This window comes from Nycticebus coucang, chromosome X (genome assembly GCF_027406575.1).
Source record: "Nycticebus coucang isolate mNycCou1 chromosome X, mNycCou1.pri, whole genome shotgun sequence".
NCBI classification, from domain to species: domain Eukaryota; kingdom Metazoa; phylum Chordata; class Mammalia; order Primates; family Lorisidae; genus Nycticebus; species Nycticebus coucang.
Window position 1 is genome coordinate 183,035,587 of NC_069804.1, and position 24,243 is coordinate 183,059,829.

Consider the following 24,243-nt stretch of genomic DNA (forward strand, 5'->3'; position numbering starts at 1 on the left):
CTTTCAGAATAGTGGTTTGTCAATATGTATTAACAATTTTTAGCTGTCTACTTTCTGAAATAGCAATCTTAATATTCTGTCTGTATCCTAAGCAGATAATTACACAGGATAAAAATATTATATGAAAAAGGAGGATCTACCCAGTTTTGTTTATAGCATTAAAGCACAGAACATAATAGCAGATAACTGGTTAAACAGGTTGTGATTCATATACATGAGCACATTACAAATAAAGATATTATTTCACTAAGTTTCATGATGAGATGCTGCACTTCCCAGTAACGTCACAAATTATATCAATATCAAGAATGTTCTGGCTTTATGGGAAGGCTCTTTACTTTTAATTTTTGTTAATTTAAAGTAACCAAAACAGGTAACAATGAATGTGTGTGCACTCTAATTGGTAAAATATTGTTAGTAAATTCTGTGTTCATTTTATTTGGGTCCAGTACATTTAGTGATATGAAAATGTGTTTAGAATATAAAATTAAATAAGAAACAGCTTATAAAATGGCATCAATAGTGTTCTGTCTATAAATGGCTCCATTTATACAAAAACTATTTATATAAAATATGCAAACGGGACCTTCTTGAATACCAGAATGTACAATAATCAGTTAATGTACCAAAATATTCTAAGAAGACTGTTCTAGATGGTGGAATCAAAGAGTATTTTACTTTCCAGTATTTGGCCCTTTGCATATTTCTAATTTCCCCATCATGAACATGTATTGTCAATAAAGATGAAACAAACACTGTTCTAAACCAAATGAAAAGGGAACTGGCTGCTGGGGTAACCAATGATTGATCTCAAGAGATCTCAAATGCCAGGCAGCAGTGCCCAGGAGGGACAGGGAGGTGAGGAGAGAGGACAGATGCAGAGAACTCTTTCCCTACGGGTAGAAATCCCAGCAGGGGAGGAGACAGGCCCTTTACCTGTAGGGCGAGCTAAGCTAAGCTGCCCTGCTGCACCCTGCTGTTTTGTGCTGCCTGAAGCTGTAGCCTCAATTTCAATCTCTTCCCCCTGGCCTTCCACAAAGCAGTGGGGAAGGGAGCAGAGTGTAGTGGATACTCTTACCACCTGATCAAAAAGAGAGATCACAGCAGTAGCAGCAGGGCAGCTGCAGCGGTGGTGGTAGCAGCCCCCTTAGAAGTAGGATGCTAGCTAGCTCCTCTGTTCCAACACTTAGGGACTGAAAGAGCTCAGAAAGTTTCACCTCAAAATATGACTCCTTGCTATAATATTTTGGTTTTTTGTTTGTTTGTTTGTTTTTCTTTTTTGTTTTTTGTTTTTTTTTATTTTTCTAATTTATTTATTTTTATTGTTAAATAATAGCTGTGTACATTAGTGCAATCAAGGAGTACAATGTGCTGGTTTCATATACAATCTAAAATATTCTCATCAAACTGTTCAACGTAGCCTTCATGGCATTTTCTTAGTTACTGTATGTAGGCATTTTGAATTAAAGGCCATTCAAGAAAAAAAAAAAAATTGAAGGTGAGGGGGTGTTCCCTCTATCTGCATAAACAGGACTTACCAACCAAAAGGTCAGAAGAAAAACCAAGTGCCCATCAACCCAGGAATGAATTACCAAACTGTGGCATATGTATACTGTGGAATATTATTCAGCTATACGCAAGATGGAGACTTTATATCTTTTGTATTTACCTGGATGGAGTTGAAACACATTCTCCTTAGTAAAGTATCACAAGAATGGAAAAGCAAATATCCAATGAACTCAATACTAATATGAAATCAATAGATAAACAACTACATGCTCAAAAGACAGAAAAACACTATTAAATTCAAGTGGGGGAGAGGAGGGATGGGGAAGGAGAGGAGGAAGGGATATTGGTGTGCTCTCGCCTAATGTGCACAATGTAAGGGTATATAGCACACCCCCCTGGTATAGGGCTCAACTACAACCCGAACTTTGCGTAACAGATGCAAACAATGTAACCTAATTATTTGAACCCTCATATCAATCTGAAATTTAAAAAAAGCACAATTAACTTCCCTTCCTCTCCCTGTTATCTCAATATGGTTTGATCCTGCAATCCCATTACTGGGCATCTACCCAGAAGGAAAGAAATCCTTTTATCATAAGGACACTTGTACTAGACTGTTTATTGCAGCTCAATTTACATTCACCAAAATGTGGAAATAGCCTAAATGCCCACCAACCCAGGAATGGATTAACAAGCTGTGGTATATGTATACCATGGAATACTATTCAGCTATTTAAAAAAATGGAGACTTTACATCCTTCGCATTAACCTGGATGGACGTGGAAGACATTATTCTTAGTAAAGCATCACAAGAATGGAGAAGCATGAATCCTATGTACTCAATTTTGTTATGAGGACAATTAATGACAATTATGGTTATGGGGGGGAACAGAAAAAGGGAAGGAGGGAGGGGGGTGGGGCCTTGGTGTGTGTCACACTTTATGGGGGCAAGACATGATTGCAAGAGGGACTTTACCTAACATTTGCAATCAGTGTAACCTGGCTTATTGTACCCTCAATGAATCCCCAACAATAAAAAAAAAAAAAAAGAAAATCAAGAATGCAACTGGACCTGGCTTAAATCATTTGAATATAATACCTGTCCCTCAGATTAATTAATGAACAAAGAGGATCATTTACAAGTCAATCTGTTTCCCCCACCCATTTGTCCTCCCTAGCACCATAAGTTACCCCTAAATAGAATTACCTGAACTCCTCATCTCCCCCTTCTCTCCAAAAAGATGGGTGTAAAACTATCTGGATTTCATTAGGATATTGGGTAATCACTCTATGATTCTCCCCATGCACCTGGTAAATAAACCTTTCTCTTATTTATCTGCCATAAGTATGAGTTGATCTTTCAGAGAACTTTTGGGGTGTAGGGAAAGTTTCCCTTTGCCCCCATAAGGCATAGTAAGACAGATGAAGGACAGGAGGTCACTTGAGGACTGCTGACACCCCCTCTCACTGCTTGAGAGACAATAGTGACCAGGTTGGAAGACATTCACCACCCTCCCACCCCTGCCCCCAATCTGGCTGCAGAGAGATAGATCTGTTGAGAGAATGAAATAGTCCAGAGGACAAGGACAACTCCCTGCTCACAGGCTCACACCCATCACTGGCAACCTCTACTGCTTCCTCCAACGCTGGCCACTTGGCCTCAGCAGCCAACTCTTCCCCCAGGGCAGAGAGGAGACTCTTCAGACTCAAGCCAGCCATGCCCTACCTGCCTGTGCTGCCCGGCCTGGTCCAGCTGTTGAGACCTGCCGGCCGTGACCCCAGAGCCCCAACTTAGGGGAGCATCCTCAGCATCCCTTCTGCAGTCCTACACTCATTACACTTATTCCTTTGATGTCTTATTCTGAACAGTTTGCAGCTTCCCCAACAGCCTGTGCTCTCTCCTATCTTTGAACTTTTGATGCCTTTCCTCACCCTCATCCCAGATCTCTAAACCGTATTCATTTTTCAAATCCATTTGAAAGGTTGCTCTTTTTCCAGGTATCCTCTCCTGGTCCTGGGGTGGAGGGAGAACAGGGGGCATACAAGATGACATACAGTGACATGAGAACAAACAGCTTATATTCAGATAATGAAGAGCACACCAATATCCTTCATTTATAACAGTGATTTCACAGAGACAATGTTGCTTGAAAATTCATGTTGAAAGCTCCCACCATTTAATAGCAAAAAATGTTACATGATATATGGTGCCCAGTCTATATTGCATTTTGACAAATACCCTGAGGTTATTTGGGATTCAAGGTACCTTCTTCCTCAGTTCGGTGAACTGATCAGTTTCCAAATGGGCAGAGCTTAAGGCTATAAAATTCAAGTCTCTAGTTCTATCTGTCAATATCCAATGATTAGCCATTGATAAGACCTGGCAGGTTTTGCCAAACGAGCTTTTTTCTGAGGTAGGTGTTGGGGAGTGCTAACACAGCTACACATAGACACTTTCCCCTCCTCTGCCCCCTTTTCTCCTCTGAAGCCAAAGATGGAAAGGATCTGGCTAGTCTCACCCCACAGAAGTTCATACAAAAAGACCGTAACCTTCCAGGCAAGCTGTGGAATGTGCCCATCCCCTATAGCTCCATATAAAAGTGATCTCTAACTGCTCCTGGGGCACAGATGCCACCTTTGCACTGCCCAGGCAGATCACACCCCTTCCTTTCCGTAAGCCTGGCCTGAACATCTCCTCTGCAACCTCATCTCTGGGCACTACCATTTACACCTTTCTATAGATTATCCATTTAAGAAAACAGTCCCTTGGGCGGCGCCTGTGGCTCAGTCGGTAGGGCGCCAGCCCCATATACCGAGGGTGGCGGGTTCAAGCCCGGCCCCGGCCAAACTGCAACCAAAAAATGGCCGGGCATTGTGGCGGGCGCCTGTAGTCCCAGCTACTCAGGAGGCTGAGGCAGGAGAATCGCTTAAGCCCAGGAGTTGGAGGTTGCTGTGAGCTGTGTGAGGCCACGGCACTCTACCGAGGGCCATAAGGTGAGACTCTATCTCTACAAAAAAAAAAAAGAAAAAAGAAAACAGTTCCTTAGCTACTCCCTGGATCTCCTGGGTGTGCCTAACGTTTCCTGAGGTTATTAATGTGCTGTCTCAGCATTGGCTAAGGAAATGTCTCCATGAAACCTTTAGTATAAAATTTCATCTCTTCCCCCCAGCATGGCCTCCCTCTGCTTTCCCTTTTCTGCCCTAATTATTAGAGGTGAGAGTTCACTTCTAAGCTGTTCAGTGGACATGATTCCTTTTGTTGAGCAGAACTAGCAAGTTCGGCTGAGTCAAAGGAAGAGTAAGATGCTGGGGGAGTGTGGAAATGAGGCAGCTGGGACTCCAATATAGCAAAGAAAGAAGTGTAATTTTTATTTTAAGTAAAGCATAGATATGAATTTTATTTAAAGAAAAGCATAGATAAGCATAGACTTTACCAGGAGAGTGGGAAAGGGTCCCCCTTACAAGTGAGAGGAGACCTCTCACAGAGGCAGTACGCTAACTAATGTAAGTACTTTCATCCCAATTCCTCCTATTCATCTGCAAGAATTCCTATTGCTTCCTCTTAGGCTTCCAGAGGTGTTGTCCTAGTTCCACTGGCTGTGAATCACCTTAGTTGTCACATAAATCCAATTTTCTTTATTCTGTATCAATAATTATTAACTGTTTTTTTTTTTTTGTTTTTTTTTTTACTAGTGATGGTGTGGTCTTTTAGTCTTGTGATTATTGCAGCATTACGGGGTGCATTGTTCTGTGACAGGGATCCTTAGCTTTGTTTTATGGGGGGATCATTCAGGGCTTAGAGGTCATGGCTCACAGGCTAGAAGTTCTGTTTTCCAGGAACAGCACACACTTGGTTATCTAGGTCACACTCTCAAAATTCCTCCTTTTCCCTTCAGGTCCCTTTCCAACTTTCTTGTCTAGAAAGAAGGCCATAATTCTCTCCTACCACCCTGTAGCCTTTTTAACCTCCTTGCATCCTAATCATTAATCACCTTGACCTTCTGCCCCAGTCCCCAAGAGATAGCAGAGAATAATGGTTAAGGCAGGACTATGGGCTTGGAAGCCAATCTGCCTAGGATTAGATTTTGGTTCTGTCATTGTGTAACTGCAACATGGGGCAAATTACCAAACTTCTACAGGCTTCAGTTTCCTCATGATACTTTTGTCACACTTTTTGAATATAAGTTATAAACACTTAGAAAAGTGACTGGAATGTGGTTTAAATAAAATAAGTAAGTACCTGTGCTAGACCGGATTATCTCAGTCCCAACAACATGGCCCAGCAGGTCATACTGGTTCAGGCGAGAGCCATCCTGTGCCACTTCCACAGACTTGTTCTTCCCAAGAGTCCAAGAATAAACTACTTCAGCTGTTGTATAGGCATCTAAAGCAGAGAAGAGTCAACAAGAAGTCGAAGAGAAAGGAGAATGAGTATCCTCAATACTAAACTCAAATGGGATTTAAATGGAACTTCCATCCCCCAAGAGTTCTTGATATATGTTCTGTCTTCAACTAAAGTCCATCCATACATCCATATATCTAATCAACATTCATTGACTAACTAATATAGTATATGCTGAGTAAACAGAAATGAAATTAACCCAGAGTAGTCTCTCTCTTCAGTGACAGTCTTCTAAACATCCAATAAACATTTCCTTCTCTTGAAGGAAGTAGAGGCAGGGGGAGAACAGCTAAAAATATTATCTTGTACAAATGTTACAAACTCAAATGCCTGCAGGAAATTGAGAGAGACTTAAAATTTTCTTTTCATGACAGAGTCTCACTTTGTCACTCTTCGTCATAACTCACAGCAACCTTAAACTCTTGGGCTCAAGCCTCCTGGCTATTTTCAGAGATGAGGTCTTGCTCTGGGTCAGACTGGTCTTGAACCTGTGAGCTCAGGCAATCCACCTGTCTGGGCCTCCCAGAGTGCTAGGATTACAGGTGTGAGCCACCAAGCTGGCCTATTTTTAAGATTTTCATCGTATGTCTTTCCTATATATTAATTATAGTTTTAATAATGAATTGCATAATTTTGACATACAAAGGTCTAGTTTTTGAACAAAAGATACTTTGTATGCATAGTAACACTTAGAAAACAAAGATCGATATGGCACAGTCACCACAAACAGGGAGCCCACAATCTATTCGGGGGAACAGAGAGAACTATAGTTTATAGTGTAAGTTTTAAAATAAATACACATATTAGTGGAACAAAAATAGGTATTAAGTGAAACCCAAGGTGAGCACTCTTACTCCTGTTCAGAGTGGACAAGAGCAGGATTCATAAAAGTAGATGATACTCAGAAGATGAGGCCATCATTAGTATGTGAAAGAAGGTCATTCTTAGCAAATACATAATATAGAATAGCAAAGGCACAATGTATGTGAGCACATGGAATGGTAAGGGAATCAATGGTATTACTGGACTTCAGATGAGAAAGAAGACGAGGCAATATCATTAAATATCCAAATTGCCTAAGAAATAAAGGATTTTGTCAATAGGTTACAAGGAGCTGTGGAGGTGCTTGAAGGAGAGAGAAGACATGGCCAGATGTATACTTGGGAGGATCACTCTAGCTGTATCATGAATGACTAATGGAGGAGAGTTAAACTGAAGCCAAGACAGTATTTAAAAGGCCACAACAACATTTGCTGTAAGTGACCTATAGGCAGAATGTATGATAGCAGACAGTGAGTTGAATTGAGTGGGAAGAAAATTTTGCAACTAGAACAGATTATAACTTTTGGCTTTTAATAATAGTTAAGAAAGGAAGGAAGGACATTTAAGAAAGGATTCTAGGCTCAGCGCTTGTAGATCAGAGGCTAGGGGGCCAGCCACATACACCAGAGCTGGCAGGTTCGAATCCAGCCCGGGCCTGCCAAACAACAATGACAACTACAACCAAAAAATAGCCAGGCATTGTGGCAAGCACCTGTAGTACCAGCTACTTGGGAGGCTGAGGCAAGAGAACCACTTAAGCCCAAGAGTTTGAGGTTGCTGTGAGCTGTGATGTTACAGCACTCTACCGCGGGTGACATAGTAAAACTCTGTCTCAAAAAAAGAAAGAAAGAAAGAAAGAGAGGATTCTAGATGAACTTCAGATTATAGATTTTGCAAATATATGGATAATGATGTAACTCATTCATATACTAGGGAACAAGATTTCCCCTTTGGACCTCTTTTTTCTTTTCTTCCTTCATGGCCTTGGTTTTGGGCTCCTTTAGCCTAGATCCTGGTCTTCCCTCTTAAAAAGGCTGCTCTCTTCCTTTCAATTCTAGCCATTCTATTTTCATGGAGGAGCTGGAGTATGGAGGTTGGTTCCCGAAGAAAGGATATATAAAGGATATATATCTGGTAATTAGAACTTCTGCACTCCCAGCATAGGCCCCTCAATATATTTCATATAAGCTAAGGCAAGAGCGTCCTCTTATGGGTGGTACCTGTGGCTCAAAGGAGTAGGGCGCTGGCCCCATACAGCAGAGGTGGTGGGTTCAAGCCTAGCCCTGGCCAAAAACTGCAAAAAAAAAAAAAAGTGACCTCTAGTTTTTAGTTGCTTTGACAAATGCATCTTTCTGTTTCTTGAGCCTTGGCATGTAACAGACCCTAAGAAAATTGGTAAAGTAAAAAACAATTCTGCCACAGTAGAACCAAAGGAAGAACATTCCTTTTGAATTCATATTTTCAGAAAAAGATTGAGTGCTTGCTTGCTTAATTGATTCCGTTATTCATTCAACAAATATTAAGGCATTATACTTGTATTAGATAGTGAAGATACAAAGATCATAAGACACTTGAAGTCACATCCTCTCATGAGCTTTGTGAGGAAAGAAAGACATTAAACAAGTATATAAATAAAATATATGATAACATACTGATAAATGCTATGAAGAACATGAAAGAGAGTTATTGCATATGGAGATGTGTCACTAGATACAATGATAAGAGGAGATCGGAGGGAGTATTTTTTAATCCGAAACACAAAAAGTGAGAAGGAGCCAATCATGTTAAGAACTTGATGGAGAATATTTCAAAACAACAACACCCAAAACAAAACAAAACAAAAAACAAAAGCATAATCCCCCACCAAATCAACCAATACGAAATCGAGTTCCAGGAACTAGAAGAAAGTCAATGTAAAAGGGAGAGAGATGGGAAACAAGGTTGATGAGGTAAGTTAGAACCAGAATACATGATCTTAATCAAAATAGACAACACAGAAGAAGGTTTTAGAGAAAAAGTGATCAGTTTAGTTTGATATACTTGGTAAAAATCCAAGGGTTCTCTATTTTTTTCCAGCACTATTTTATAGTGACATATAAATTATATATATATATATATATATATACATACACACACATACATATACACATACATACACGCATATATTTTATAGCGCTGGAAAGGGGACTGTCCTTTCTCTAATGTGTATTCTGGAATTATCAAAAATAAGTTTGCTATAAGTGCACCAGTTTATTTCTAGGTTCTCTATTCTGTTACATTGGTCCATGTGTCTACTTACATGCCAGCACCATGCTGTTTTGGTTACTATACCTTTGTAGTTTATGTTGAAGTCAGGTAGTGTGATGCTTCCAGATTTGTTCTTTTGCTCAAGATTTCTGTGGCTATTCAGAGTATTTTGTGGTTCCATATGAATTTTAGGATTGTGTTTTCTATTTCAGTGAAATTTATTGTTAGTATTTCTACAGAGATTGCATCGAATGTGTAGATCACTTTGAGCAGCATGGACAGTTTAACAATATTAACTTTTCCAATCCCTAAACACAGGATATCTTTCTATTTATTTGCATCAGCTTCAATTTCTTTCATTAATGTTTTATAGTTTTCTTTCTGGATATCTTTTCCCTCCTTGGTTAAATTTATTTCTAGATTTTTCTTTTGTAGATATTATAAATGGGATTGCTTTCTTGATTTCCTTTTCAGGTAATTCATTATTGGAATATAGAAATGCTATTGACTTTTGTATGTTGATTTTGTATTCTACCACTTTGCTGATTCTGTTCATTAATTTTAAAAGTTTTGTGTGGAGTCTTCAGGGATACGCACACATATATGTGTATATGTATGTGTATGTATATATATAATTTATATGTCATATATCATGTACACACACACATATATGTGTGCGTGTGTGTGTATATATGTCATCTGCAAACAGGGACAATGTGACTTCCTTCTCTCCAGTTTAGATGCCATTCACTTCTTTCTCTTGTCTAATTGTTCTGGCTAAGACTTCCAGTACTATGTTGAATAGAAGTGATAAAAGTGGCCATGATTTTCTTATTGCTGATTTTAGATAAAAAGCTTTCAACTTTAGTATGTGTTGCTATGGTCTTAATTGTGTTGAGGTAAATTCTTTCTGTATTTAATCTGTTGAGAGTTTTTGTCATGAATAGAAGCTGAATGTTAAATGCTTTTGCTGTATTTATTGAAATAATCATGAGGGTTGTGTCCTTGATTCTGTTAATGTGGCATATAAGTATCATATTTGCTGATTTGAATATATTGAACCATTTTTGCATTTCAGGGATGAAACCTACTTGTCTCTTCAAGAAATGGTGCCAGGAAAAGTGGACAGCCACATGTTGAAGAATGAGCCTAGACCGCTGTCTCTCACTGTACAAAAATCAGCTCAAAATGTTTTAAAGAGTTAAATTTAAAACCCCAAACTATAAAACTCCTAAAAGAAAATGGAGAGGAAATTTTCCATGACATTGGTCTAGGCAAGGGTTATCTTGATGAGAACTCAAAAGCATAGGCAACAAAAGCAAAAACAGACAAATGGAATGCCCTGAAACTAAAATGTTTCTACATGGCAAAAGAAATAATCAACTGAGTAAAGAGAAAACCTACGGAATAGGAGAAAATATTTACAAACTATACATCTGGCAAGGAATTAATATTGAGATGAAATAAGGAACTCAACTCAGTAGCAAGGAAATCCCAAATAATACCTTTAAAAATGGGCAAAAAATCATAATTAACATTTTTCAAAAGAGGACATTCAAATGGTCAATGGTCATATAAAAAATTCTCAACATCACTAATCATTAGGGGGATGAAAATCAAAATGACAGTGAGATATTTCCTCACCCCAGTTAGAATGACTATTATCAAAAAAGATAAGGGATACATTCTGATGAGGGTGTGAAGAAAGGTAAACTCTTATACACTGTTGGTGAGAATACAAATTAGTACAACTACAATGGAAAACAATATGGTGGGTCTAAGATTGCTTTGAAGTGTGGACTAGGCACTAGCATGGGTGCATAGCTTTCCAAAGGGAGTACCTTGAAGGTGACTGTAATGATATTCAGCAACGAGGTAGATAGGTGACTGTAATGATACTCAGCAATGAGGTAGACAGCACATTTTCTAAAATAAATTTGTACACTTAATTGTCAGGCTTCATATAGTGGCTCATAGTATTCACATATAATCCTCTTTATTACTATCTTGGTCTGTCTAGCTAAAGATTTATCAGTTTTTGTCAATCTTTTCAAATAACCAATTTTTAGATTCTTAGATTTTTCTAAATATTGTTCATTTTTTCATTTCATTTCACTCTAATATTCATTATTTCCTTCCTTCCGATTGCTTTGAGTTTTATTTGCTCTTCTGAAGGTCATGTTATTGATTTTTAGAACTTTCTTTTAAATATAGGCTTTATAGTTATAAGTTTTCCTCTGAGCAGTGCTTTAAGCTGATACTTCCCATAAGTTTTGACATGTTGTATCATAATTTTCTTTCACTTCAAAATATTTTCTAATTTTCCTTTTTATTTCTTCAGTGACTATTGTTTGTTTAAGAGTATGTTGTTGAATTTCAACACATTTATGAATTTTCAAATTCCCTTTGGTTATTGACTTCTAATTTTATTCAATGGAGGTCAAGGAATATATTTTGTATTGCTTCAATATTTTTAAATTTCCTGAGTCTTATTTTATGGCCCTAACACATGGTCTACCTCTGAAAATGTTCCATATGCACTTGAGAATAATATTCATTTTTGATGATATTGGATAGCTGTATAAATGTTAGGTATGGTTGATTTATAGAGTTATTCAGTCTTCTCCCTAGTAGTTCTATCCATTATTGAAAGTGGAATATTAGAGTCTCTAATTATTATTATTGAATTGTCTATATCCTCCCTTTGGCTCTATTAGTGTTGCTTTATGTATTTTGGAGCTCCGTGGTTAGGTGCATATATCTTTATAATTGTCACATCTTCCTGATGGGTTCACCTTTTATAATCATTACAAAAATCTCTAGACTTTCCACAGAGTGGGGGAGAGAAAGGTAGAAATAGGACTCCCTGGTCTTACTGCGAATTAGCTATTTTTCTCGGATAGCACTCCTTAGATTGCTGTGAGCCTTTGATTAATTTCCAGTTTTGGGAGAAAGTTTATTTTGACAATTGTTAAAAACAGTCTCATTGCTTTTTATGAAGGAGTAGATTTTCAGAAGTCCTTCTCCACCATTCCAGAATTACTTTCTCACTAGATATTCTCTAAGGTTAATTTTAACTTCCCACTTATGAATTTAAGAATTTAAATTACTTTCTCCTTGATGTACTTTATTTGGCCTCCAGGACAACATGTTCCTTTAGATTTCCTCATACTTCACCTGCCTTCTTCTTCACATTTATTAAATTATTTTCTTCACTCTAGCCTCTAAATGTCATCATGCTTGAAGAAACGGTCCTTCATCCTTTTCTTTTTCCTCTATAGAGTAATTTCCTCAGTGATCTCATCTAGCCATATGGTTTTAAATATCATCTACATAGATGACACCTAAATTAAATCTCCAGTCCAGATCTCTTTTTATGCACACCAGACTTATATCCCATGCAATCAGCACCCAGAAGTATCATTGATTTCCCTTTCCAATAACAACTCCAACCGAGAATAACCACCATGCTGACTAGTGTTTCTATGTGGAAATTCCTTCCTAGCATTGTATCTGGAAATTTGTATATTTTTCTGAATATAAAATCTTGAGAAAAATAATTGAGAAATGAGAAAATGTGGAAAAAGTATTATAATTCTCCTGTAAGAATTCAAGCTTAACATAGATACAGACACATTACTGACTTGCAGGAATCTACTGATGTCAAATCAAAACCAAGAGCAGTAAATGCTATCACATTCAAAGTTTGGAAATTTTCAGGTTTCAGGACAGGAGCACACAGGATTGAAGTGGTCACTACTTGATAAGTTGATTTTCCTTATAAATCTGTGGGTTTTTTTTTTTTTTTTTTTTGCTCATCAGTTCAAATGTTTTGTGGCATTTTTTCTTTAAATGAAAAGTTTTGATGTTACAATGTTAAAATAATTTTACATGATAAATGCAAAAAGGAATTTTTCTAAATATTTTAGAAAGTACATTCACATTCATTTGTCATGGGTTTCTTGTGGCTGTTCTCAATAAATCTGTGTTAATGGCTCTCTTTGCTGATAAAGGTAAGTAATTATTGTAAAATAAATTTTAATAAGTCTCTATGCATGGTAGTTTATATACATAGTATACTATGTACAAACCCTGAGAGTGTTCATCTAAGAAATAAGAGGCTTGGAAAGTAAAACAAACCCTTAAATTGGCAATTTTAACCTATGACTCTGTGTAGCACTATTTATTCTACTATGAAAGTCAAATGTTGTTATTATTCAAATACTATCCAGTAAGGTTTGCTGACATTTTCTAGTGTCTAAGTAATTATCTATATATTACCAGTCTTTGTTAATACTTCTAAACTTACTATTTTTATTTATTAAAATAGTTAAATATCCATGAGTTTGAGTAAAGAACATCAAGAAGCTTAGAATGTTCTATGAATAATATTTATTTTATAAAATTCCTAGGAACTCCAACTGCTTGTTCCTGAACTGCATTTGTTAATATTGTATGTCAGGAATTAAGAAATAAAACCAATGGCAATGATGGATAAGATATTAAAGACTTCTAACACCACAGATAAGTTTTGCCCATTTTTATGTATAATATAAATGGAATCGCATTCTATATACACTTAAAGTGTTTAGCTTCTGCTCAGTTTTGTGTCTATGACCTCATCCATGTTATTGAGTATAATTGTCACTGTTATATAGTATGTCATTATGTGAATATGCTACAGATTATTAATCCATTCTGATGGGCATTAGTATAGTTTCCAGTGTGGGTCTATTATATTCTTTATATGCCTTTTTGGTGGGCATAAACAATTATTTCTGTTTGGAAATACATTCAGGACTAGAAATACTAAGTTATGTAATATGCATATGTTATATTATAGCGTTATTAGCACCACAGAATTTTCCAAATCCTTGGTACAAACTTATATTCTCATCAGTAGTTCATAAGAGCACAGATTTGCTCCATATCCTCACCAACAAGTGCTAATATCTTTTTCATGTTAGTCATTCTATTAGGTGCATAGTGGTAGCCTTTGGATTTTAATCTGCATTTCCCTGCTAACTAATGTAATCAGTCAGTCATCGTATGTGTGTATGTGAGTGTGTGTGTTTATGTGTGTGTGAGTGTGTGTGTGTTATATGTCATTGGGCGGTCTGCTTTATGAAGTGCCTATTCAAGACTTTGGCCCAGGGCTAGGTACGGTGGCTCACGCCTGTAATCCCAACACTCTGGGAGTCCGAGGTAGGTGGCTCGCCTAAGCTCAAAAGTTCCAGACCAACCTGACAAGAGTGAGACTCCCTCTCTAAAAATAGCCAAGCATGGTGGTGGATGCTCATAGTCCCAGCTACTCAGGAGGCTGAGGCAAGAGAATCCCTTGAGCCCAAGTGTGAGGTTGCTGTGAGCTATGATGATATAGTACTCTACTGGGGATGACAAAGTGAGACTCTGTCTCAAAAAAAAAAGGGCTTTGGCTTTTTTTCTATTGAATTATCTGATACTATTTATGGCTTTGAGTCTTTTGTCACATATACACAATGCAAATATTTTCTCCCACCCTGTAGTTTGCCTCTTCAATCTCTTAATGGTCTTTTAATAAAGAAAATGCCTTAATTTTTAATATATACCAAGTCACCTTCTTTTAACTTTATGGGCTGTACTATTCTACATTCTGTTTAAATTCTACCTCTTCCAAGATCATGAAGATATTTTCTTATGTTTTCTTCTAAAAGCTTTACTGTTTTACCTTTTACTCTTTCACATTTAGATCTGCAATGCAGGTTGAATTTATTTTTGTTTATGATGTGAGGTACAAGTCAAAACCAATGTCTCTCTCTCTCTCTCTCTCTCGCCCCCCTCATGAACAAATGGAAAACCTAGAACTGCAGAAGCAAGAAGGATTGAAGAGACTAAAAATCTGGAGAAAGGGGAGAACCTCTCACAGATGAACTTGTGACCTACAGCTATTTTATCCTGGGGGCACTTGGCTATTCTGGTGGTGGAGTACAACTTGGATTTAAGTTTAGCTCTAGACATAGGGCTGATACTGGTGGACAGGAAGAAAAGAAAAAAGATTATATATATATATCTTGCCTTCCTATTCTGTCCTATTAGTATATTTGTCTATCTTTGTAACTAATACCTTGTCTAAACTACTATAGTCTTAGCATAGGTCTAGATATTTGATAGATTTGATTATAAATTTCCCAGTTTTATTCTTCTTTAAGATTGTCTTAGCTATTCATTGCACTTTAACATTTCCATATAAACTTTAAAATCAGCATTACTTTCTTTGTATTTATCCCTATTGGTGTTTATGTGACTTCTTGCACCTTTAGATTAATAATTTTCATCAGCTTTTAAATGATTGGCCTTTGACTACTTAACTATTGCTTTTGTGACTTTCTCTACCCGTTTTACTTCTGTAAAATTACACATGCTTTTTATTCTTTTCTGTATTTTGTCTTTCTGTGCTTCAGTTTTGCTATTTTCTGTTTATCCATTTTTCATGTCTAATCTTCTGCTTGTCAAACTACCCACCGGATTCTGAATTTTAGCTATTGTACTTTTATTTAAGTAATTTTTAATTTATTCTTCTTTCTAGATTACATTTTCTGTTAAAATTATCTCTGATCTGTTCTAGTTATCTTTTCATCATTTTTCTTGGATACATTAGCTATAGATTTTCTAAGTCCTTGTCTGTTAACCCCAATATATGGATCATCTGTATGTCTATTTCTATATTTTGGATATTTTGTTTGCTTTTTTTTTATTAAATCATAGCTGTGTACATTAGTATGATCACTGGGCACCATACACTTGGTTCATAGACCGTTTGACACATTTTCATCACACTAGCTAACATAGCCTTCCTGGCATTTTCTTAGTTATTTTGCTAAGACCTTTACATTCCACATTTACTAAGATTCACATATACCCTTGTAAGATGCACCACAGGTGTAATCCCATTAATCCCCCTCCCTCCATCTACCTCCCCCCTCCCTCCACTCCCTTTCCCCCTTCACCCTATTCTTAGGTTGTAACTGGATTATAGCTTTCATGTGAAGGTCCTAGATTAGTTTCATAAGAAGGGTGAGTACATTGGGTATTTTTTCTTCCATTCTTGAGACACTTTACTAAGAAGAATATGCTCCAGCTCCATCCATGTAAACATGAAAGAGGTAAGGTCTCCATCTTTCTTTAAAGCTGCATAGTATTCCACGGTGTACATATACCACAATTTATTAATCCATTCGTGGATCAATGGGCATTTGGGCTTATTCCATGACTTAGCAATTACGAATAGGGCTGCAATAAACATTCTGGTACATATATCTTTATTACGATTTGATTTTTGGTCTTCTGGGTATATGCCCAGTAGAGGAATTACAGGATTGAATGGCAGGTCTATTTTTAGATCTCTAAGTGTTCTCCATGTATCTTTCCAAAAGGAATGTATTAATTTGCAATTCCACCAGCAGTGCAAAAGTGTTCCCTTTTCTCCACATCCACACCAACATCTCTGGTCTTGGGATTTTGTGGTATAGGCTAGTCTCACAGGAGTTAGATGATATCTCAAAGTAGTTTTGATTTGCATTTCTCTGATGATTAAAGATGATGAGCATTTTTTCATATGTCTGAAGGCCGTGTGCTTGTCTTCTTCAGAGAAGTTTCTCTTCAAGTCCCTTGCCAAGCCTGCGATGGGATCCCTTGTTCTTTTCTTGCTAAGGTGTTTGAGTTCTCTGTGGATTCTGGTTATTAAACCTTTGTCAGAGACATAACCTGCAAATATCTTCTCCCATTCTGAGGGCTGTTTGCTTGCTTTACTTACTGTGTTCTTGGCTGTGCAGAAGCTTTTTAGTTTGATCAAGTCCCAATAGTGTATTTTTGAAGTATGACAGTGGAGCTTTAATGGGGAGTGTGTTGAAATTATATATTGCTTTGGGTAGTGTGGACATTTTAACAATGTTGATTCTTCCCAGCCATGAGCATGGTATATTTTTCCATTTGTTAACATTCTCAGCTATCTCTTTTCTTAGAGTTTCATAGTTCTCTTTATAGAGAACTTTCACGTCCTTTGTTAGATAAACTCCCAAGTATTTCATCTTCTTTGGCACTATTGTGAATGGGATAGAGTCCTTAATTGTTTTTTCAACTTGAATATTGATGGTATATATAAAGGCTACCGATTTATGAATGTTGATTTTGTAACCTGAGACTCTGCTGTATTCCTTGATCACTTCTAAGAGTTTTGTAGTAGAGTCCCTAGTGTTTTCCAGATATACAATCATAGCATCTGCGAAGAGCGAAAGTTTGATCTCTTCTGACCCCATGTGGATACCCTTGATCGCCTTTTATTCCCTAATTGAGGTGGCTAAAACTTCCATTACAATGTTAAAAAGCAATGGAGACAATGGTCAGCCTTGTCTGGTTCCTGATCTAAGTGGAAATGATTCCAATTTAACTCCATTCAATATGATATTGGCTGTCAGTTTGCTGTAGATGGCCTCTATCAGTTTAAGAAATGTGCCTTCTATACCAATTTTCTTAAGTGTTCTGATCATGAAGGAATGTTGGATGTTATCAAAAGCTTTTTCTGCATCAATTGAGAGAATCATATGGTCTTTGTTTTTGAATTTGTTTATGTGCTGAATTACATTTATAGATTTACGTATATTGAACCAGCCTTGAGACCCTGGGATAAAACCGACTTGGTCATGATGTATGATTTGCTTGATATGTTGCTGGATTCTGTTTGTTAGGATCTTGTTGAATATTTTTGCATCTATATTCATTAGTGATATTGCTCTATAATTTTCTTTTCTTGTTGGGTCTTTTCCTGGTTTGGGGATCAGGGTGATGTTTGCTTCATAGAACGTGTTGGGTAGTCTTCCTTCTTTTTCTACATTTTGGAACTGGTTGAATAATATAGGTACTAATTCCTCTTTAAAGGTTTGGTAGAATTCTGACGTAAAACCATCTGGTCCTGGGCTTTTCTTTTTGGGGAGATTTTGTATGGTTGATGTTATTTCCAAACTTGATATGGGCCTGTTCAACATTTCCACTTGATTCTGGTTAAGTCTTGGAAGGTGACGTGCTTCCCAGTAACGGTCAATTTTCTTCAGATTTTCATATTTCTGAGAGTAGTTTCTTGTAATATTCTTTTTTTTTTATTTTTTTATTATTTTTTATTAAATCATAACTGTATACAATGATATGATTATGGGGCATCATACACTCACTTCATAAACCATTTGACACATTTTTATCACAGTGGTTAACATAGCCTTTCCGGCGTTATCTCAGTTACTGTGCCAAAACATTTACATTCTTGTAATATTCTTAAGGATTTTTTTGATTTCTGAGGAGTCTGTTGTTATTTCGTCTTTGTTGTTTCTGATTGATGAGATTAGAGATTTTACTCTTTTTTTCCTGATTAGGTTGGCCAAAGGTTTATCTATTTTGTTGACCTTTTCAAAAAACCAACTTTTTGATTTATTGATCTGTTGTATTATTCTTTTGTTTTCAATTTCATTTACTTCTGCTCTGATTTTGGTTATTTCTTTTCTTTTACTGGATTTGCGGCTGGAGAGTTCTTCCATTTCCAGTCTCTGGAGATGTCCCATTAAGTTGCTTACTTCCTCTCTTTCCATTCTCCTGAGGAAGGCTTGCAGTGCTATAAATTTCCCTCTTAGAACTGCCTTTGCAGTGTCCCAGAGGTTCTGATAGCTCGTGTCTTCATTGTCGTTTTGTTCCAAAAATTTGGCAGTTTCCTTCTTGATCTCATCTCTGACCCAGCTATCATTCAGCATAAGGTTATTTAACTTCCATGTTTTTGTATGAGTATGAAGATTCCTGTTGTTACTCAGCTCAAGTTTTATTCCATGACCGTCCGAAGAGATGCATGGAATAATTTCTATTCCTTTAAATTTACTGAGGTTAGACTTGTGACCTAAGATGTGATCGATTTTGGAGTAAATTCCGTGGGCTGATGAGAAGTATGTGTATTCAGTTTTGTTGGGATGAAATGTTCTGTAAATGTCTGCTAAATCTAAATGCTGGATGGTTAGATTTAAATCTAGAATTTCTTTACTCAGCTTTTTGTTGGAGGATGGATCCATCACTGCCAAAGGAGTGTTAAAATCTCCGACTATTATGGAGTTGGAGGAAATCAAGCTGCTCATGTCTGTTAGAGTTTCTCTTATAAATTGCTGTTTTGTTTTTAAATGTTGGTTTTAGGTTTCATGGTCCTGCCTGTTGATATGCATATGCATAATAACTTTTTATTGAATTATAAATATCATGTATTAAACTGCAGCATTTTCAAATAGAAGCCTCTCTTCCACCACAGAGGCTTCTTTCCTCTGCTATGCAGATAATGTGAGAAAATTATTGCCTTAATTCCATAAAGCACTGGGTCGGGTTATAGTTTGGGTTAAATGTGTTCTATCTCTGCTGTTTCTTTGTAAGTAGGATATAGCTCTCTAGGGTTTTAAACTGATAGCCTGGCATGTCTTTTTTTTTTCTTTTTTTTTTTTTTAGCATCAGGAAACTGCAGAAAAGGCAGCTCTGCTTTACAAGTTTTTTGTATCTTATTAGTTTTTGGCCTAATGTTCTGTGCAAATTCAAAGTTCACCGATTATGTTGAGGGCATGTCAGGTAAGAATATGAGACCTTTTAGAATTCTCATTTTGTCACCCTACTCCTGCATGATCATTAATATCATTGCTGTTTTTTTTTTTTTTTTTTTTCCTGTCCACCAGTATCAGCCCTATGTCTGGAGCCAAACTTAAATCCAAGATGTACTCCACCACCAGAATAGCCAAGTGTCCCCAGGTATGAAATAGCTGAAGGTCACAAGTTCATCTGTGAGAGGTTCTCCCCTTTCTCCAGATTTTTAGTCTCTTCAATCCTTATTGCTTCTGCAGTTCTAGGTTTTCCATTTGTTCATGAAGGGAGTGCTGTTCACCAACAAACTCTCTCCTACTCATAATGGAAAGAATACTCATCTTGTTTAATAGCAAATTCATTAGGACAAAAATCTATAAGTAACCATTCAGTCCTTGCTTTTTATAGAATGCTACATCTAACCCATTAGGTGTTCCTGCTTCTCATCACTTTGTTGCTATCACTCTGATCTGAACCATCATCATCCCACCTGAAATATTTCAATAACCTCCTAACTGGGCTCTCCACTTTGGTCCTTCATCTAATTTCCCTTAGAATATAATTCAAAGCCCCTTAATGGTCTATAAGACTCTAGTCGGCCTGGTTCCTGCTTTGGTCTCACCCTTTCCCTATGCTGTCCTTCTTTCTCATTCTCACCAGCCACATCTACTATTTTGATGTTCTCTGAACAAGCCAGATAATTCTCTGACCTAAGGTATTTTTCTTATTTATTCCTTCTACTTGAAGTACTATTTCCTCAGGTATCTGCATTGTTATCCCCTTTACTTCCTTAAAATTTCTGTTCAGATAGCACTTTTTCAAAAAAAGTAGGGTGATCTTGACTACCCTAGTTTCAATTTCAATGACAACTCATACCCTCTCATCTATGCATGACTAGTGCTTGCCTAGATACAGGGTTCCCTTCATTCTGGAGTACTTCTATGTTTTCCCATGTATTTTTCACTTTACAACATACTTCATACTTTACTTTTGTATTCAGTGTTTGCTTTATCTTTCACTATCAATCTCCTCTCTATAATATAAGCTCCACAAGGGCAAGGGTTTTTGTTTTATTCATGGAGGAATTCCAAGCTGCTAGAATAGAGCCTGGCACACAGGAGATAATCTGTAAATACAGGGTATTCCGAAAGTCTCCATACCTAGGCAAACTTACATGAACATGTTCACTGTGAGTGGGACAGAAGATTTCATGTATGTGTAGAAGGAAGTGGCTAAAACGTAGAATTTTGTAAATATTTTCTTAATAAAGGTACATTTAGCTGTAATTTCTCATTTTTCCTTTGTATGGTGACTTTTGGGACACTCTGATAAGCTAATGATTGAAAATTGTCAAACATAATTATTTGGACCTTTTCAAATGCACTGTCTATTCTAAAACACAGAGCTAAATTCAATTTAGACATGATCAAGACAGATCTTGAAATATTACTCTAATTACTCCCAGAATGAAATGTTCTCTCAAATTCTTAGATTTAAAAACTCACTCAAATTCTATTCAATTTTGACTTTTCTAATTCACTTGAAAATGGGCTATGTATCTACTACTATCTCTGTAAGATTTATAGTAATGCAAAAGGCAATACTCTCAAAAATAAGCAAGTCTTCGGACTCTCTCCCTGCCTACCATTCACTGTTGAGAATTGGACAGAGGTATGTGAAGAGGCAGCTAGGACAAACATTTTCAAATAAAATAAAATAAACACATCTTGTTAAACATAGCTTGTCTTTAGGAAGTTGCTATTATACTCCATATCAGTTTTGCCTTGCTCTGGCCTTTGGGCAATTCAGGATACATACAGACGTTAATGTTTCAATATAATGATGAAAAAAGTGCCAAAAGTGGTAAAATAAGGTTTCCTTCTTAAAAAGAAAATTTTATTGAAAGCTAAATCTCCTCCTGATCAGTTAGTACCATTTAACCCCACTGCTATGACCCATTCCCACACCTGCCTAGATTAAAAGCTTCATATTTACAAACTCCTAGTGGATACAATCAATAGGATATATCAAGTTTCTTTTGAAAGATCAGGAGAAAGAAAATGACAGAATACATACAGCTTCCAAATTTCAGCGGGCAGGCATGCACATCCATGGGAAAATCTTCCAGATGCATTGGACACTCAGCATGAATTGTTAACCTAAAAGAAAAGTGAACAGAAAATGCAATTAAGCTAAATTAAATGTTATTAAACACAGGGCTGAGTTCTACTCAGCAACAAAGGTGTGACCCTAAGAATAACAGGGGACTTTGCTTATTTAGGTTCAGTAAGATTCAAATATTTATGAACACAAGGGATGCATTAAAGGAACTAGATAGCCTCTCAAAGCAGCATTTGGTATTCACATTTTTAGATCAGATCTGAATCCTATCCTATCACCTTTAGAAAAACAAAAATAAATTATCTGCCCTAACTGTACTTCCTTAGCCACCCCCTAAGAAGTCTGGAAACACAAGGTTCTGACTCATTCACTCCTGATCGCAGTGTAATTATTTCTGAAATAATTCTTCTCAGCAGGCTATTGTGTGAGTTAACCAATCTAAAGATTGAAGTGGAGAGGAGAGATGTATAGAAAACATATCTTTACCCTTATAACGAACAGATGGAAAAGACAACTCTGCTGCTCACAGGGACTGCTGTTGCTTTGTCGAAAAAGGCAGTTCTTGGAGATCAGAAGTGTGCACACACACATAAACACACACACACGCACAGCAACTGCCCACTTTGAGCCAAAAAAAGAAAAAGGGAAAGGAGGACATCAGAAGCTCATCAAGCTTTCTCAACAAAGGCAACATGTGGGAAAGATTGTGCATGGATTCCTCAATGGAAATCTGGATGGTGTATGATGTCCATACATTCATTCCCCTGCACAAATAATTTATTCCAAGGTTTCCCCTCTGATTTCTTTCAAATTTTTTGAGGATCAACTTTCCTCGGCCTACACTGGTAGCCTCCTGTGTAGAAATGGGACCCACACAGCAAAAATTACAGTGTCACTCATTCCTCTAGTAGATCCCTCCCTCGGGCAGATACTTCTGCCTAACCTATTTCAGGACCCAAGTACTCCTTACGACCAGAACTCCTGCTTAATCAAACATCAATATATGAGGCTGAGAGGAATATATATGATTTTTAGGCAATTAGCAGAGAAGTCTTATGGGGAAGCGCCTTGTTGAAGCAATAACTAAGGAAATGCCTGTAAAGAATCCCCTGTATAGCATCTCCATTTCTCACTCTCCCCAACCCCAGTGCTACTGTAGCAATGTCAAGAAGGAAGATCTTAACAAGAAGACATTCCCAGGATATTGTGGCCTAACAATGTTTCTCCATAGTTGATGAGAGTGAGACACCAGAAAATAATTACTGACAAATTACAGACATCTACATGTCTAGGAAGGCACAGGAGGTTTAGTATCTAATTGTTATCATTATGATGATCATTGCTAATGACCCAGGAGATGCTCTCAGCATGCTACAATTTCTAAAGCACATCCAGACATGCCCCTAACATTTGTGATGTAAGGACCCTGGTTGCCTGGAAGGAAGGGTGATTTTTACCCCATTTGCTCACCATAGTAACCTCGTGAGGGACGTATTGCAGGCATTATTACCATCCCTATTTCAGAGACAAAAATTCATAATGTTACAGTGATTTTCTCAGAGTCACACAATTCAGTAAACTAGAGTGCAAATCCAATGTTCTTTCTACGCCAGCTTTCTTTTTTTTCAGATTAATATGAAAGTACAAATGACTAGGGTACATTGTTTGTATTTGTTAGGTAAAGTCCAAGTTATAGTTGTGCCCTTCGCCTAGGAGGTATGCCACAAACGCCTACATCGTGCCTGTTAGTTGAAAGCTTACCCAGCCCTCTCTGCTCCCCTCCCCCTACACCAGCTATCTTCTATTCATCAGAGAGTAAAGGTTTCCTCAGCTACTCAGGAATCTTTCAGTCGTATAAAAGATGCTCTAATTATCTATGGTCACCTTTGAGCAAGCATTCTCTATGCATAAGGTTGTTATGAGATGATACCAAAAAAGAAGGAAGGACCAGAGGCCCAAGACACAATTTATGCCTTCACAGTGACTAGTGGTGTAGAAGGAGAAAGACAACACACGGACAGCTAACTATTGACACAGGGCAGGAGTTGTGTACATTAGTCAGAGTGCTTGCTTTCTTTTTTTTTTTTTTTGAGGCCATGTTATTATTTTTATTGTTGTTGCAAATGAAAGGAACTCAGTTCAAACTTGCTTAACAAAACAAAATTAAATTTTTTTTACAAAAGTTTTCTTTTTTTTTTTGTAGAGACAGAGTCTCACTTTACCGCCTTCAGTAGAGTGCCATGATTTCACAGGACTCACAGCAACCTCTAGCTCTTGGGCTTCCGCGATTCTCCAGCCTCAGCCTCCCAAGCAGCTGGGATTACAGGCGCCTGCCACAACGCCCGGCTATTATTTGGTTGCAGTTCAGCCGGGGCTGGATTTGAACCCGCCACCCTCGGTATATGGGGCCGGCGCCCTACTCACTGAGCCACAGGCACCACCCAGTTTTCTTTTTTTTATTAAATCATAGCTGTGTACATTAATGAGGTCATGGGCACCATACACTGGTTTTA

The 24,243-nt window shown here is 37.3% G+C and overlaps 1 protein-coding gene across 3 annotated transcripts in view; it reads right to left on the minus strand.

The window, feature by feature from the left end:
* The window catches only part of GABRA3 (gamma-aminobutyric acid type A receptor subunit alpha3), a 281,030-nt gene that overhangs the window by 37,124 nt on the left and 219,663 nt on the right, over positions 1-24,243 (minus strand). For all 3 annotated transcript variants that reach the window (XM_053580853.1, XM_053580854.1, XM_053580852.1), the window contains exons 6-7: positions 21,686-21,768; positions 5,750-5,893 (exon numbers count right to left, since the gene is read on the minus strand). In XM_053580853.1, the coding sequence (XP_053436828.1) occupies positions 5,750-5,893; positions 21,686-21,768 (227 nt within the window). The remainder of the gene's footprint in view (positions 1-5,749; positions 5,894-21,685; positions 21,769-24,243) is intronic.